The 12,118-nt window shown below is 42.7% G+C and overlaps 1 protein-coding gene across 1 annotated transcript in view; it reads left to right on the forward strand.

The window, feature by feature from the left end:
* LOC126212696 (circumsporozoite protein-like) overlaps positions 1-672 on the forward strand; it is a 57,618-nt gene extending 56,946 nt beyond the window's left edge. Inside the window, exon 3 of the mRNA XM_049940111.1 lies at positions 504-672. Coding sequence (XP_049796068.1) covers positions 504-672 — 169 coding nt within the window. The remainder of the gene's footprint in view (positions 1-503) is intronic.
* The last annotated feature ends 11,446 nt before the right edge of the window (positions 673-12,118 follow it).

A 12,118-nucleotide genomic window follows, 5' to 3' on the forward strand; every position in this document is an offset into this window, starting at 1 on the left:
GTCCAACGGCGTCCTGAACGAGGGTCATCTTTATTTTCCGTCCGGCCGTTTTTAAACGGTGTGAACCATTCGTAACACCGAGTATGGCCTAATCACTCATCACCGCGGGCTTCCTGCGTCATTTGGTTTCTCTCTGTGAAGGGTTTCGTGAGTTTCACGGAAAATTTAATGCAGACGCGTTGATCCTGCATCTCTACCTTCTCGAAATCCGGAATCTTTGCGGCTCAATACAGCACTGAACAATAACTAGCTGACATACAACGATGAAACTTACGGCAGTTACACACGAAACACGGGCGTATGCAGGGATGCCAACCGCATTTTGCTCCAAATACCATTGGCGCGAAATTACGAATGTTCCGGAATTTATTGAACAGAGCTCGTATGATATCTGAAGAAGATGCGATGATCGAAATTGTTAGTCGATAGAGGTTTATTTATGAGCAGCTGTTGGCGGTTGTGCAACGACGCTGACGTGGTGTTTGCCCGGTGTGGTGTTTCAGCAGTTCTTCCCGGCCGACATGGTGGACCTGGCGGCGTGCTGCGCCGGCACCTCCGCCCCCTCCACCCCCACGCTGGACTCGCGCCACGGCCACTGGCCGGGACAGGCTGTCTGCTCGTCTACGTCCGCGCCGTCGACGCCGCTGGATCCTCAAGCCGCGCTCATGGTGAGTACTGTAACATTATGTGATTGCCTTATCATTTTAAATCATTCACTAATCGAGCAGTCGCTCGGCAACAGCTAAAGTTAGCAAATAACGTTGCGAAAATGTAAAAGGTGAACGACCTGTGACGTAACTTGTTTATTGTCGAAGCGCCGTCAGAGATGCTGTGAGTTATTGACTTTGAAAACCGCGGCGCGAAAAACGGACAGAAGAAGAACATTTTTACACATTTTGTTTGGATGTACGAGATATTCTCGATGAACAGTTACTCATTCTTTTGTTGTCTCCTGTAATTTGTGTCGGACGCGCATGTCTTGCCGCCGTATTATTATTGTCAAAATTAATATTGTTCTAGTGTAAAGTAAATGTGTAATACTAAAAGTGCCTAGCAGTAGATTTATTGTGTGACGTGTATGTGAAAACGTCAAAGGAATTGTTTTCATTAAGAGAAGTGCCAGTCAAAACGGCATCCATGTTAATTTCTTCATTGCAGTGTAAGTTCGTCTATTAATTGCCATAAATTCAGAGTTAAATGGAACTGGTGTATGGACTATTCATTTACTATAGAATCTATGTCTAACTTATTCATGAAATTATTTAATTTTCTATATGTTTCTGCCAAATAGAGAGTTCACAGTCACGAATTCTTTCGTCGAGTTCGGACGGAAGTTGCATGCGGTGAAATATTTTCTCCGCGCCATGTTCTATTGGTAAATGCATGATAAACTACGGTCCCTTAGGAAATTCATGTTGAGCTATCCAAAATAATTATATTTTGAATAGGCATTTACTCTCCTCTGCAATGCAACTTCCGACTGATCAGACGATCCAACAACAAACAGCCGCACACGGTCGGCGTTCGCAAATATGTTTCCACCGCTGATTATAGCTATATGTTACAGCACAAAAGTAACATATTGTTATAATTAGAGACTACGAACGGGGACATTTATAACTGTATGTTTATGTATACACTTTACGTAAACATATCGTTATAGTACCCGGCAAAAGTGGTGGCAGAGTGACTCCCTAGGTAACATCCCCTGTGTGTTCTGGTGTGTGTGAAGGCAGGAGAACCAAAGTCGTGTCACAATTCTTTGTCTCTTACTCATCTCTCTCTTTCTCTCTCATCTAATACTTCGTCCTTTCTCAATCTCTCTTTTCTAATAACTTTATCTTTCTCCCTCTGTACCTCTTTTCGAATTAATCTACATATCGTTCTCCCACCTTCCTCGTTTATCTCTTTCTCTCATTATTAAATACTTATATTTATTTCTCTTCTCTCTATACTGCTTCCACTATTATTCTACATTTCTCCATCATTATCTTCTCTACCTCTGCATAATTCTCTTTTTTATTCCTGCATCAGTCTCTTCTTTATCTCTGGATCATCGTTTTTTCATTTCTACATCAACTTCTTCTTTACCTCAGCATCTATTCGATCCTTTATCCCCACGTCTCTCGTCTTCTTAATATTTTCTCCTCTCTGACATCTCTTACTTATGTCTATATCTTGTCTACCTCTACCTGTTTCCCTCTCCTTCTCTATCATCTACTTCTATCTCTTCCGCTGCCCTCCTCTCAAACTCTCAAATCTGTCTCTATATTTATATCTGTGTTTTCTGTTCCATCTTTGTCACCCCTCTTTTCTACCTCAATCTCCTTTTTCTCCTGTTGTCTTATTTATGTTGTAAGGTGGCTATAATTTCGCACCTTACAAGCACTCATCCACATACTTTGTCGTGATCTACAACAACATTAGGTATTATTTGATAGGTGGTACATCTTACATACGAAATTTAAAAAATGTTCAAATGTGTGTGAAATCTTATAGGACTTAACTGCTACGGTTATCTGTCCCTAAGCTTACACACTAATTAACCTAAATTATTCTAAGGACAAAAAACACACACCCATGCCCGAGGGAGGACTCGAACCTCCGCCGGAACCAGCTGCACAGTCAATGACTGCAGCGCCTCAGACCGCTCGGCTAATCGGGCGCGGCACGAAATTTAAAGGAGACTGACATTGTCACATACGCCTAGTAAATAATTGTTAATGCTTATTGCATGAAAAGTGTCTTTATTATCATACTAGTAGAGGTTGGAACGACAGTGGAAATGAAGGCCCACAGAGGTGTGTTGGTCCTGCTAAGACAAAGGAAATAGCAAGACGGACGTCGTAGCACCTAAGCGCTGGAGCACAATAGAGTCGCGACCGGCATGTTTTGTAGCCGAACCGGAAGTATTATACGTCGGAAACTACGAAAAACTTGGACGCATGTGAGAGGAACGAAGAAGCGGCAATCGGAAACCACGCAGGCTGGGTTATTTCCAAGGATTTTTACTCAGAAGCGTACCATTGTACGAGTATAGGTTTCTCCTCGCAAACTTTTCGCGCTGGACGACAAAGGACTAAGATATGGTTGGTCGGCGTTCGGAACAATCTGTAGAGAGGTAGAATATTACGTGGTTTCGGGAATATGATTCGTTTTCGGAATTACGATGGTGGGGAGCCGAGCCTTGCTGGGAAGTTAGCAGTGGAGAGACGAGGTCTTCCGTAGTGATCGCCCGTGTGTGACGGTCGCTCGATATCAGCTTTTGTTGGTACAGACGGACTTGCTGTCTTTGCTCTCAGTAAAGTTTCTAGTTAGAACAGTTAGGCACCGTACTGTTGCGAACCTATACGATTCTGGACTTCACCTCCGGGTTGGAATTCGTCGTTGAGTACGCAGCGTTTAGTGATTGAGAGCACTTCTTCTGCCTATACTTGCGTTGTGACGTTATCTGAACTCCGTGCTTGTGCCTGGGAGTTCTCGTTTCTCGTCTGTAGAACACAGAGAAGAGAAAGTATCAGAGTATATTAGTCAGAGGTCCGCCTTCTGCCGTCCTAGTGTTTGAAAGAGTTTATTTGTGGCTGGAGTTCTTCCATCATCGCAGACGAGTACGAGAAACATCACTTTGATGCACGGGACGCAGTACATACGGCGATATCGCCAATTGCTTCGGCTTATTGGGGCTGTAAAAGCTAAAAAGCAGTGATCACGTTACTTTATTTCCACTGAGGTCCCACACTAACTTAAATCATCTTCGAAAGTAGTGTCTTCTCGTGTTTGGTACGTGGATGTTGTCAGTCATTTCGCGTTATTGACATTAGACCGCGCAGTCATAATAAGGGGCAGAGTTCGGCAATTGATTAGTAATTTTGTTTAGGAAATGTAAACTTTGTAATATAAAGGTTTTTTTATCTACAATAAATACATTGTGATCAAATAGTCAGTATAAATTTGAAAACTTAATAAACCACGGAATAATGTAGATAGAGAGGTAATAATTGACACACATGCTTGGAATGACATGGGGTTTTATTAGAACCAAAAAAAAAGAAAGTATTGCTAGGCGCGTGAAAGATCTCTTGCGCGCGTCTTTTGGTGATGATCGTGTGCTCAGCCGCCACTTTCGTCACGCTTGGCCTCCCAGGTCCCCAGACCTCAGTCCGTGCGATTATTGGCTTTGGGGTTACCTGAAGTCGCAAGTGTATCGTGATCGACCGACATCTGTGGGGATGCTGAAAGACAACATCCGCCGCTAATGCCTCGCCATAACTCCGGACATGCTTTACAGTGCTGTTCACAACATTATTCCTCGACTACAGCTATTGTTGAGCATTTCCTGTAAACAACATCATCTTTGCTTTGTCTTAGTTTGTTATGCTAATTATTGCTATTCTGATCGTATGAAGCGCCATCTGTTTGACATTTTGCGAACTTCTGAATTTTTTTGGTTCTAATAAAACCCCATGTCATTCCAAGCATGTGTGTCAATTTGTACCTCTCTGTCTACATAATTCCGTGATTTATTCCGTTTTCAAATTTATACTGACTTTTTGATCACCCGGTATATAAGCAGGGACAACGTTCATCATTTAGTGGTTGGTATTAGTTGCCTTCATCATTCATTCATGTTTCGGTTGTAATTATAAAATTAAGAGATCCCAAGATCTGCTTCAGGGGGTAGTCAGACACGGGCAAATGTTCATTTTACCGTTTATTATTCTCCGTTGCGCATATTCATTTTACACACGCCTGGAGTAGCATCTTGGGATGTTATGTCTTCTATACTGAATCTCCTTGTTTCTTTTCTTCATTTCTTTATCTCCTTTATCTCAGTCTCTTTGTTTCTTCAGTCTGTTTAAGTTCAAATGGCTCTGAGCACTATGGGACTTAACATCTGTGGTCATCAGTCCCCTAGAACTTAGAACTACTTAAACCTAACTAACCTAAGGACAGCACACAACACCCAGTCATCACGAGGCAGAGAAAATCTCTGACCCCACCGGGAATCGAACCCGGGAACCCGGGCGCGGGAAGCGAGAACGCTACCGCACGACCACGAGCTGCGGACAGTCTGTTTAAGTCTTGTTTACATCAGCCTCCACCTGTTCCTCTATTTTTACCTGTAGTGCTTTCTTGTATACATTACACTTGGCTACCACTGTTTACACCCAAGCTGTTCTCCTTATGATCGTTTCTGTAGCGATACAGGACTTTTGCATCAGGCTCTGCCATCTGTATAAATTAGAACCAAAAGACTTGGGACGCTCGGCATCTGAAGCGTTGCTGATTGTGCCTTCTCTGCTGTATAGTGAGAGAAGGTATGGCAAATGTGGTAAACTGTACATACACGCAAGAAGAGTGAGGAGTGTTTGTGTTAATGAGACGGCCACATGCCAATACTGGCACACCTGGCGGTGCCTTTGTAGACGCGCTCAGACACTTGGATATTGACTGACGCCTCTGTTCTCCGGTTGGAAGGAATGCCGGCCTTGATGGAACGTTGCAGCTGGGCCACACATGCCTTCATTCATTCCTCTGCCGTTCTCTCAGCTCATCTGGTTTCGTCTGCTCCCCCATCTCCTCCTCTATAATGTTGATCGTTTCATCTCTGGGATGTACCCGTTACCTCCAACACCCGTCTTTTATATACCCTCCATCTGTGTCTCAGGTTCTAGCCTTTACTGCTCTATGCAGTTCGATGTCTTACCCCGTGTCCCCATGACAGTCGAGGAATGACAATGGATAAGATTATCATGAATGTTGTTGTGGTCTTCAGTCCAGAGATTGGTTTGATGCAGCTCTCCATACTACTCTATCCTGTGCAAGCTTCTTCATCTCCCAGTACCTACTGCAACCTACATCCTCCTGAATCTGCTTAGTGTATTCATCTCTTGGTCTCCCTCTACGATTTTTACCCTCCACGCTGCCCTCCAATACTAAATTGGTGATCCCTTGATGCCTCAGAACATGTCCTACCAACCGATCCCTTCTTCTTGTCAAGTTGTGCCACAAACCCCTCTTCTCCCCAGTTCTATTCAATACCTCCTAATTAGTTATGTGATCTACCCATCTAATCTTCAGCATTCTTCTGTAGCACCACATTTCGAAAGCTTCTATTCTCAACTTGTCCAAACTATTTATCGTCCATGTTTCACTTCCATACGTAGCTACACTCCACACAAATACTTTCAGAAACGATTTCCTGACACTTAAATCTATACTCGGTGTTAACAAATTTCACTTCTTCAGAAACGCTTTCCTTGCCATTGCCAGTCTACATTTTATATCCTCTCTACTTCGACCATCATCAGTTATTTTGCTCCCTAAATAGCAAAACTCCTTTACTGCTTTAAGTGTCTCATTTCCTAATCTAATTCCCTCAGCATCACCCGACTTAATTCGACTACATTCCATTATCCTCGTTTTGCTTTTGTTGATATTCATCTTATACCCTCCTTTCAAGACACTATCCATTCCGTTCAACTGCTCTTCCAAGTCCTTTGCTGTCTCTGACAGAATTACAATGTCATCCGCGAACCTCAAGGATTTTATTTCTTCTCCATGGATTTTAATACCTACTCCGAATTTTTCTTTTGTTTCCGTCACTGCTTGCTCAATATACAGGTTGAATAATCGGGTAGAGGCTACAACCCGGTCTCACTCCATTCCCAACCACTGCTTCCCTTTGATGTCCCTCGACTCTTATAACTGCCATCTGGTTTCTGTACAAATTGTAAATATTCTTTCGCTCCCTGTATTTTACCCCTGCCACCTTCAGAATTTGAAAGAGAGTATTCGAGTCAACATTGTCAAAAGCTTTCTCTAAGTCCACAAATGCTAGAAATGTGGGTTTGCCTTTCCTTAATCTAGCTTCTAAGATAAGTCGTAGGGTCAGTATTGCCTCACGTGTTCCAATATTTCTACGGAATCCAAACTGATCTTTCCCGAGCTCGGCTTCTACTAGTTTTTCCATTCGTTTGTAAGGAATTCGCGTTAGTATTTTGGCAGTGACTTTTTAAACTGATAGTTCGGTAATTTTCTCATCTGTCAACCCCTGGTTTCTTTGGGATTGGAATTATTATATTGTTCTTGAAGTCTGAGGGAATTTCCTTTGTCTCATACATCTTGCTCACCAGATGCTACAGTTTTGTCAGGACTAGCTCTCCTAAGGCTGTCAGTAGTTATAATGGAATGTTGTCTGCTCCCGGGGACTTGCTTCATCTTAAGTCTTTCAGTGCTCTGTCAAACTCTTTACACAGTTTCATCTACATCCTCTTCCATTTCCATACTATTGTCCTCAAGTACATCGCCCTTGTATAGACCTTTCATATACTCCTTCCACCTTTCTGCTTTCCCTATCATAATTGTGATTATTTTGATGAAGATGTTATTGCTAGTGTTCTACATCTACGTCTACCCAACGGTGTGTAGCGGAGGGCACTTTACGTGCCACCGTTCCAGTCGCGTATGGTTCGCGGAAAGAACTACTGCCGGAAAGCCTCCGTCCGCGCTCGAATCTCTCTAATTTTACATGGTGATCTCCTCGGGAGGTATAAGTAGGGGGAAGCAATATATTCGATGCCTCAACCAGAAACGCACCCTCTCGAAACCTGGACAGCAAGCTACACCGCGATGCAGAGCGCCTCTCTTGCAGAGTCTGCCACTCGAGTTTGCTAAACATCTTCGTAACGCTATCACGGTTACCAAATAACCCTGTGACAAAACGCGCCGCTCTTCTTTGGATCTTCTCTATCTCCTCTGTCAACCCGATCTGGTACGGATTTCACACTGATGAGCAATACTCAAGTATAGGTCGAACGAGTGTTTCGTAAGCCACCTCCTTTATTGATGGACTACATTTGATAATGGCGTCCTCTTGGGTAAAATATTCCGGAGGTAAAATAGTCCCCCATTCGGATCTCCGGGCGGGGACTACTCAAGAGGACGTCGTTATCAGGAGAAAGAAAACTGGTGTTCTACGGATCGGAGCGTGGAATGTCAGATCCCTTAATCGGGCAGGTAGGTTGGAAAATTTAAAAAGGGAAATGGATAGGTTAAAGTTAGATATAGTGGGAATTAGTGAAGTTCGGTGGCAGGAGGAACAAGACTTTTGGTCAGGTGATTACAGGGTTATAAATACAAAATCAAATAGGGGTAATGCAGGAGTAGGTTTAATAATGAATAAGAAAATAGGAGTGCGCGTTAGCTACTACAAACAGCATAGTGAACGCATTATTGTGGCCAAGATAGACACAAAGCCCATGCCTACTACAGTAGTAAAAGTTTATATGCCATCTAGCTCTGCAGATGATGAAGAAATAGATGAAATGTATGACGAGATAAAAGAAATTATTCAGGTAGTGAAGGGAGACGGAAATTTAATAGTCATGGGTGACTGGAATTCGTCAGTAGGAAAAGGGAGAGAAGGAAACGTAGTAGGTGAATATGGATTGGGGGGAAGAAATGAAAGAGGAAGCCGCCTTGTAGAATTTTGCACGGAGCATGACTTAATCATAGCTAACACTTGGTTCAAGAATCATAAAAGAAGGTTGTATACCTGGAAGGATCCTGGAGATACTAAGAGGTATCAGATAGATTATATAATGGTAAGACAGAGATTTAGGAACCAGGTTTTAAATTGTAAGACATTTCCAGGGGCAGATGTGGATTCTGACCACAATCTATTGGTTATGAACTGCAGATTGAAACTGAACAAACTGCAAAAAGGTGGGAATTTAAGGAGATGTGACCTGGATAAACTGAAAGAACCAGAGGTTGTAGAGAGTTTCAGGGAGAGCATAAGGGAACAATTGACAGGAATGGGCGAAAGAAATACAGTAGAAGAAGAATGGGTAGCTCTGAGGGATGAAGTAGTGAAGGCAGCAAACGATCAAGTAGGTAAAAAGACAAGGGCTCATAGAAATCCTTGGGTAACAGAAGAAATATTGAATTTAATTGATGAAAGGAGAAAATATAAAAATGCAGTAAATGAAGCAGGCAAAAAGGAATACAAACGTCTCAAAAATGTGATCGACAGGAAGTGCAAAATGGCTAAGCAGGGGTGGCTAGAGGACAAATGTAAGGATGTAGAGGCTTGTCTTACTAGGGGTAAGATAGATACTGGCTACAGGAAAATTAAAGAGACCTTTGGAGAGAAGAGAACCACTTGTATGAATATCAAGAACTCAGATGGCAACCCAGTTCTAAGCAAAGAAGGGAAGGCAGAAAGGTGGAAGGAGTATATAGAGGGTTTATACAAGGGCGATGTGCTTGAGGACAATATTATGGAAATGGAAGAGGATATAGACGAAGACGAAATGGGAGATAAGATACTACGTGAAGAGTTTGACTGAGCTCTGAAAGACCTGAGACGAAACAAGGCCCCGGGAGTAGACAACATTCCATTAGATCTACTGATGGCTTTGGGAGAGCCAGTCATGACAAAACTCTACCATCTGGTGAGCAAGATGTATGAGACAGGCGAAATACCCTCAGACTTCAAGAAGAATATAGTAATCCCAATCCCAAAGAAAGCAGGTGTTGACGGATGTGAAAATTACCGAACCATCAGTTTAATAAGTCACAGCTGCAAAATACTAACGCGAATTCTTTACAGACGAATGGAAAAACTGGTAGAAGCGGACCTCGGGGAAGATCAGTTTGGATTCCGTAGAAAGGTTGGAACACGTGAGGCAATACTAACCTTACGACTTATCTTAGAAGAAAGATTAAGAAAAGGCAAACCTACGTTTCTAGCATTTGTAGACTTAGAGAAAGTTTTGACAATGTTAACTGGAATACTCTCTTTCAAATTCTGAAGGTGGCAGGGGTAAAACACAGGAAGCGAAAGGCTATTTACAATTTGTACAGAATCCAGATGGCAGTTATAAGGGTGGAGGGGCATGAAAGAGAAGCAGCGGTTGGGAAGGGTGTGAGACAGGGTTGTAGCCTATCCCCGACGTTATTCAATCTGTATATTTAGCAAGCAGTAAAGGAAACAAAAGAAAAATTCGGAGTAGGTATTAAAATCCATGGAGAAGAAATGAAAACTTTTAGGTTCGCTGATGACATTGTAATTCTGTCAGAGACAGCAAAGGACCTGGTAGAGCAGTTGAACGGAATGGACAGTGTCTTGAAAGGAGGATATAAGATGAACATCAACAAAAGCAAAACAAGGATAATGGAGTGTAGTCGAATTAAGTCGGGTGATGTTGAGGGTATTAGATTAGGAAATGAGACACTTAAAGTAGTAAAGGAGTTTTGCTATTTGGAGAGAAAAATAACTGATGATGGTCGAAGTAGAGAGGATATAAAATGTAGACTGGCAATGGCAAGGAAAGCGTTTCTGAAGAAGAGAAATTTGTTAACATCGAGTATAGATTTAAGTGTCACAAGTCGTTTCTGAAAGTATTTTTATGGAGTGTAGCCATGTGTGGAAGTGAAACATGGACGATAACCAGTTTGGACAAGAAGAGAATAGAAGCTTTAGAAATGTGGTGCTGCAGAAGAATGCTGAAGATTAGATGGATAGATCACATAACTAATGAGGAGGTATTGAAAAGGATTGGGGAGAAGAGAAGTTTGTGGCACAACTGAACTAGAAGGGATCGGTTGGTAGGACATGTTTTGAGGCATCAAGGGATCACAAGTTTAGCATTGGAGGGCAGCGTGGAGGGTAAAAATGGTAGAGGGAGACCAAGAGATGAATACACTAAGCAGATTCAGAAGGATGTAGGTTGCAGTAGGTACTGGGAGATGAAGAAGCTTGCAGAGGATAGAGTAGCATGGAGAGCTGCATCAAACCAGTCTCAGGACTGAAGACCACAACAACAACAACAACAACAAGATTTTGTAAGGAATCTCCCAATGAATCTCAACCTGGTACCCGCCTTACCAACAATTAATTGTATACGATCATTCCACTTCAAATAGTTCCGCACGCATACTCCCAGATATTTTACAGAAGTAACTGCTACCAGTGTTTGTTCCGCTACCATATAATCATACAATAACGGATCCTTCGTTCTATGTTTTCGCAATACATTACATTTATCTTTGCTAAGGGTCAGTTGCCACTCCCTGCACCAAGTGCCTATCCGCTGCAGATCTTCCTCAATTTCGCTACAATTTCCTAATGCTGCAACTTCTCTGTATACTACAGCATCATCCGCGAAAAGCCGCATGGAACTTCCGACACTATCTACTAGGTCATTTATATATATTGTGAAGAGCAATGGTCCCTTAACACTCCCCTGTTATTGTTCACAATGTTGATATTTGTTACGATGAACCGGTTGTAGATGTTTTTTGTTTATGACGATGGTGATGAACATGTCGTTGTTGTAATGATGAGAAATGAGATGCAGTTGTTGTTTTGACTAACAAGTTCTGTAGTGCGAACATTTTAATGTGGCTGTTGACTATGAGTGTAAACAAAGGATAGCTTGCAGAGGGAAGTGCTGTGTGGCGGAAGCAGCGCCGCCTTCCTGTAGCAGGGCTACCTACCTACACCCATGGTTTGCGGTTCTGCGAAAGCAGCAGTGACATGCGGAGGTACCGATCGCCGATTCTTTTTTGCGTTGTAGGAGTCCCACCAGAACCCCTTGATAGACCTGTAGTAGTGTCTTCAACTATAAATAAAGAGATGAAACATCGAGAAAGGCACAGTGCAAACGAAAATGGAGTACACATAGCGATCTGTGACGTGTAGCGCACATTTGCTTGCTGAGGTTGGCAGTACCGTAAATAGCATAGTCCAGGCTCGACCTCTGCCGGTGTCTTAAGCAGCCACACTCCAAAACAGACCTACCTAGAACTGACAAGCCAAAGTGTGCGCAGTATAGTACATCTACATCTGCATCGATACTCTGCAAATCACATTTAAGTGCCTGGCAGAGGGTTCATCGAACCACCCTCACAATTCTCTATTATTCCAATCTCGTATAGCGCGCGGGAAGAATGAACAACTATATCTTTCCGTACGAAGTCTGATTTCCCTTATTTTATCGTGATGATCGGTCCTCCCTTTGTAAGTCGGTGTCAACAAAATATTTTCGCATTCGGAGGAGAAAGTTGGTGATTCCAATTACGTGAGAAGATTCCGTCGCAACGAAAAACG

The sequence above is a fragment of the Schistocerca nitens genome, chromosome 11 (assembly GCF_023898315.1).
Source record: "Schistocerca nitens isolate TAMUIC-IGC-003100 chromosome 11, iqSchNite1.1, whole genome shotgun sequence".
In the NCBI taxonomy this organism is placed as follows: Eukaryota; Metazoa; Arthropoda; class Insecta; order Orthoptera; family Acrididae; genus Schistocerca; species Schistocerca nitens.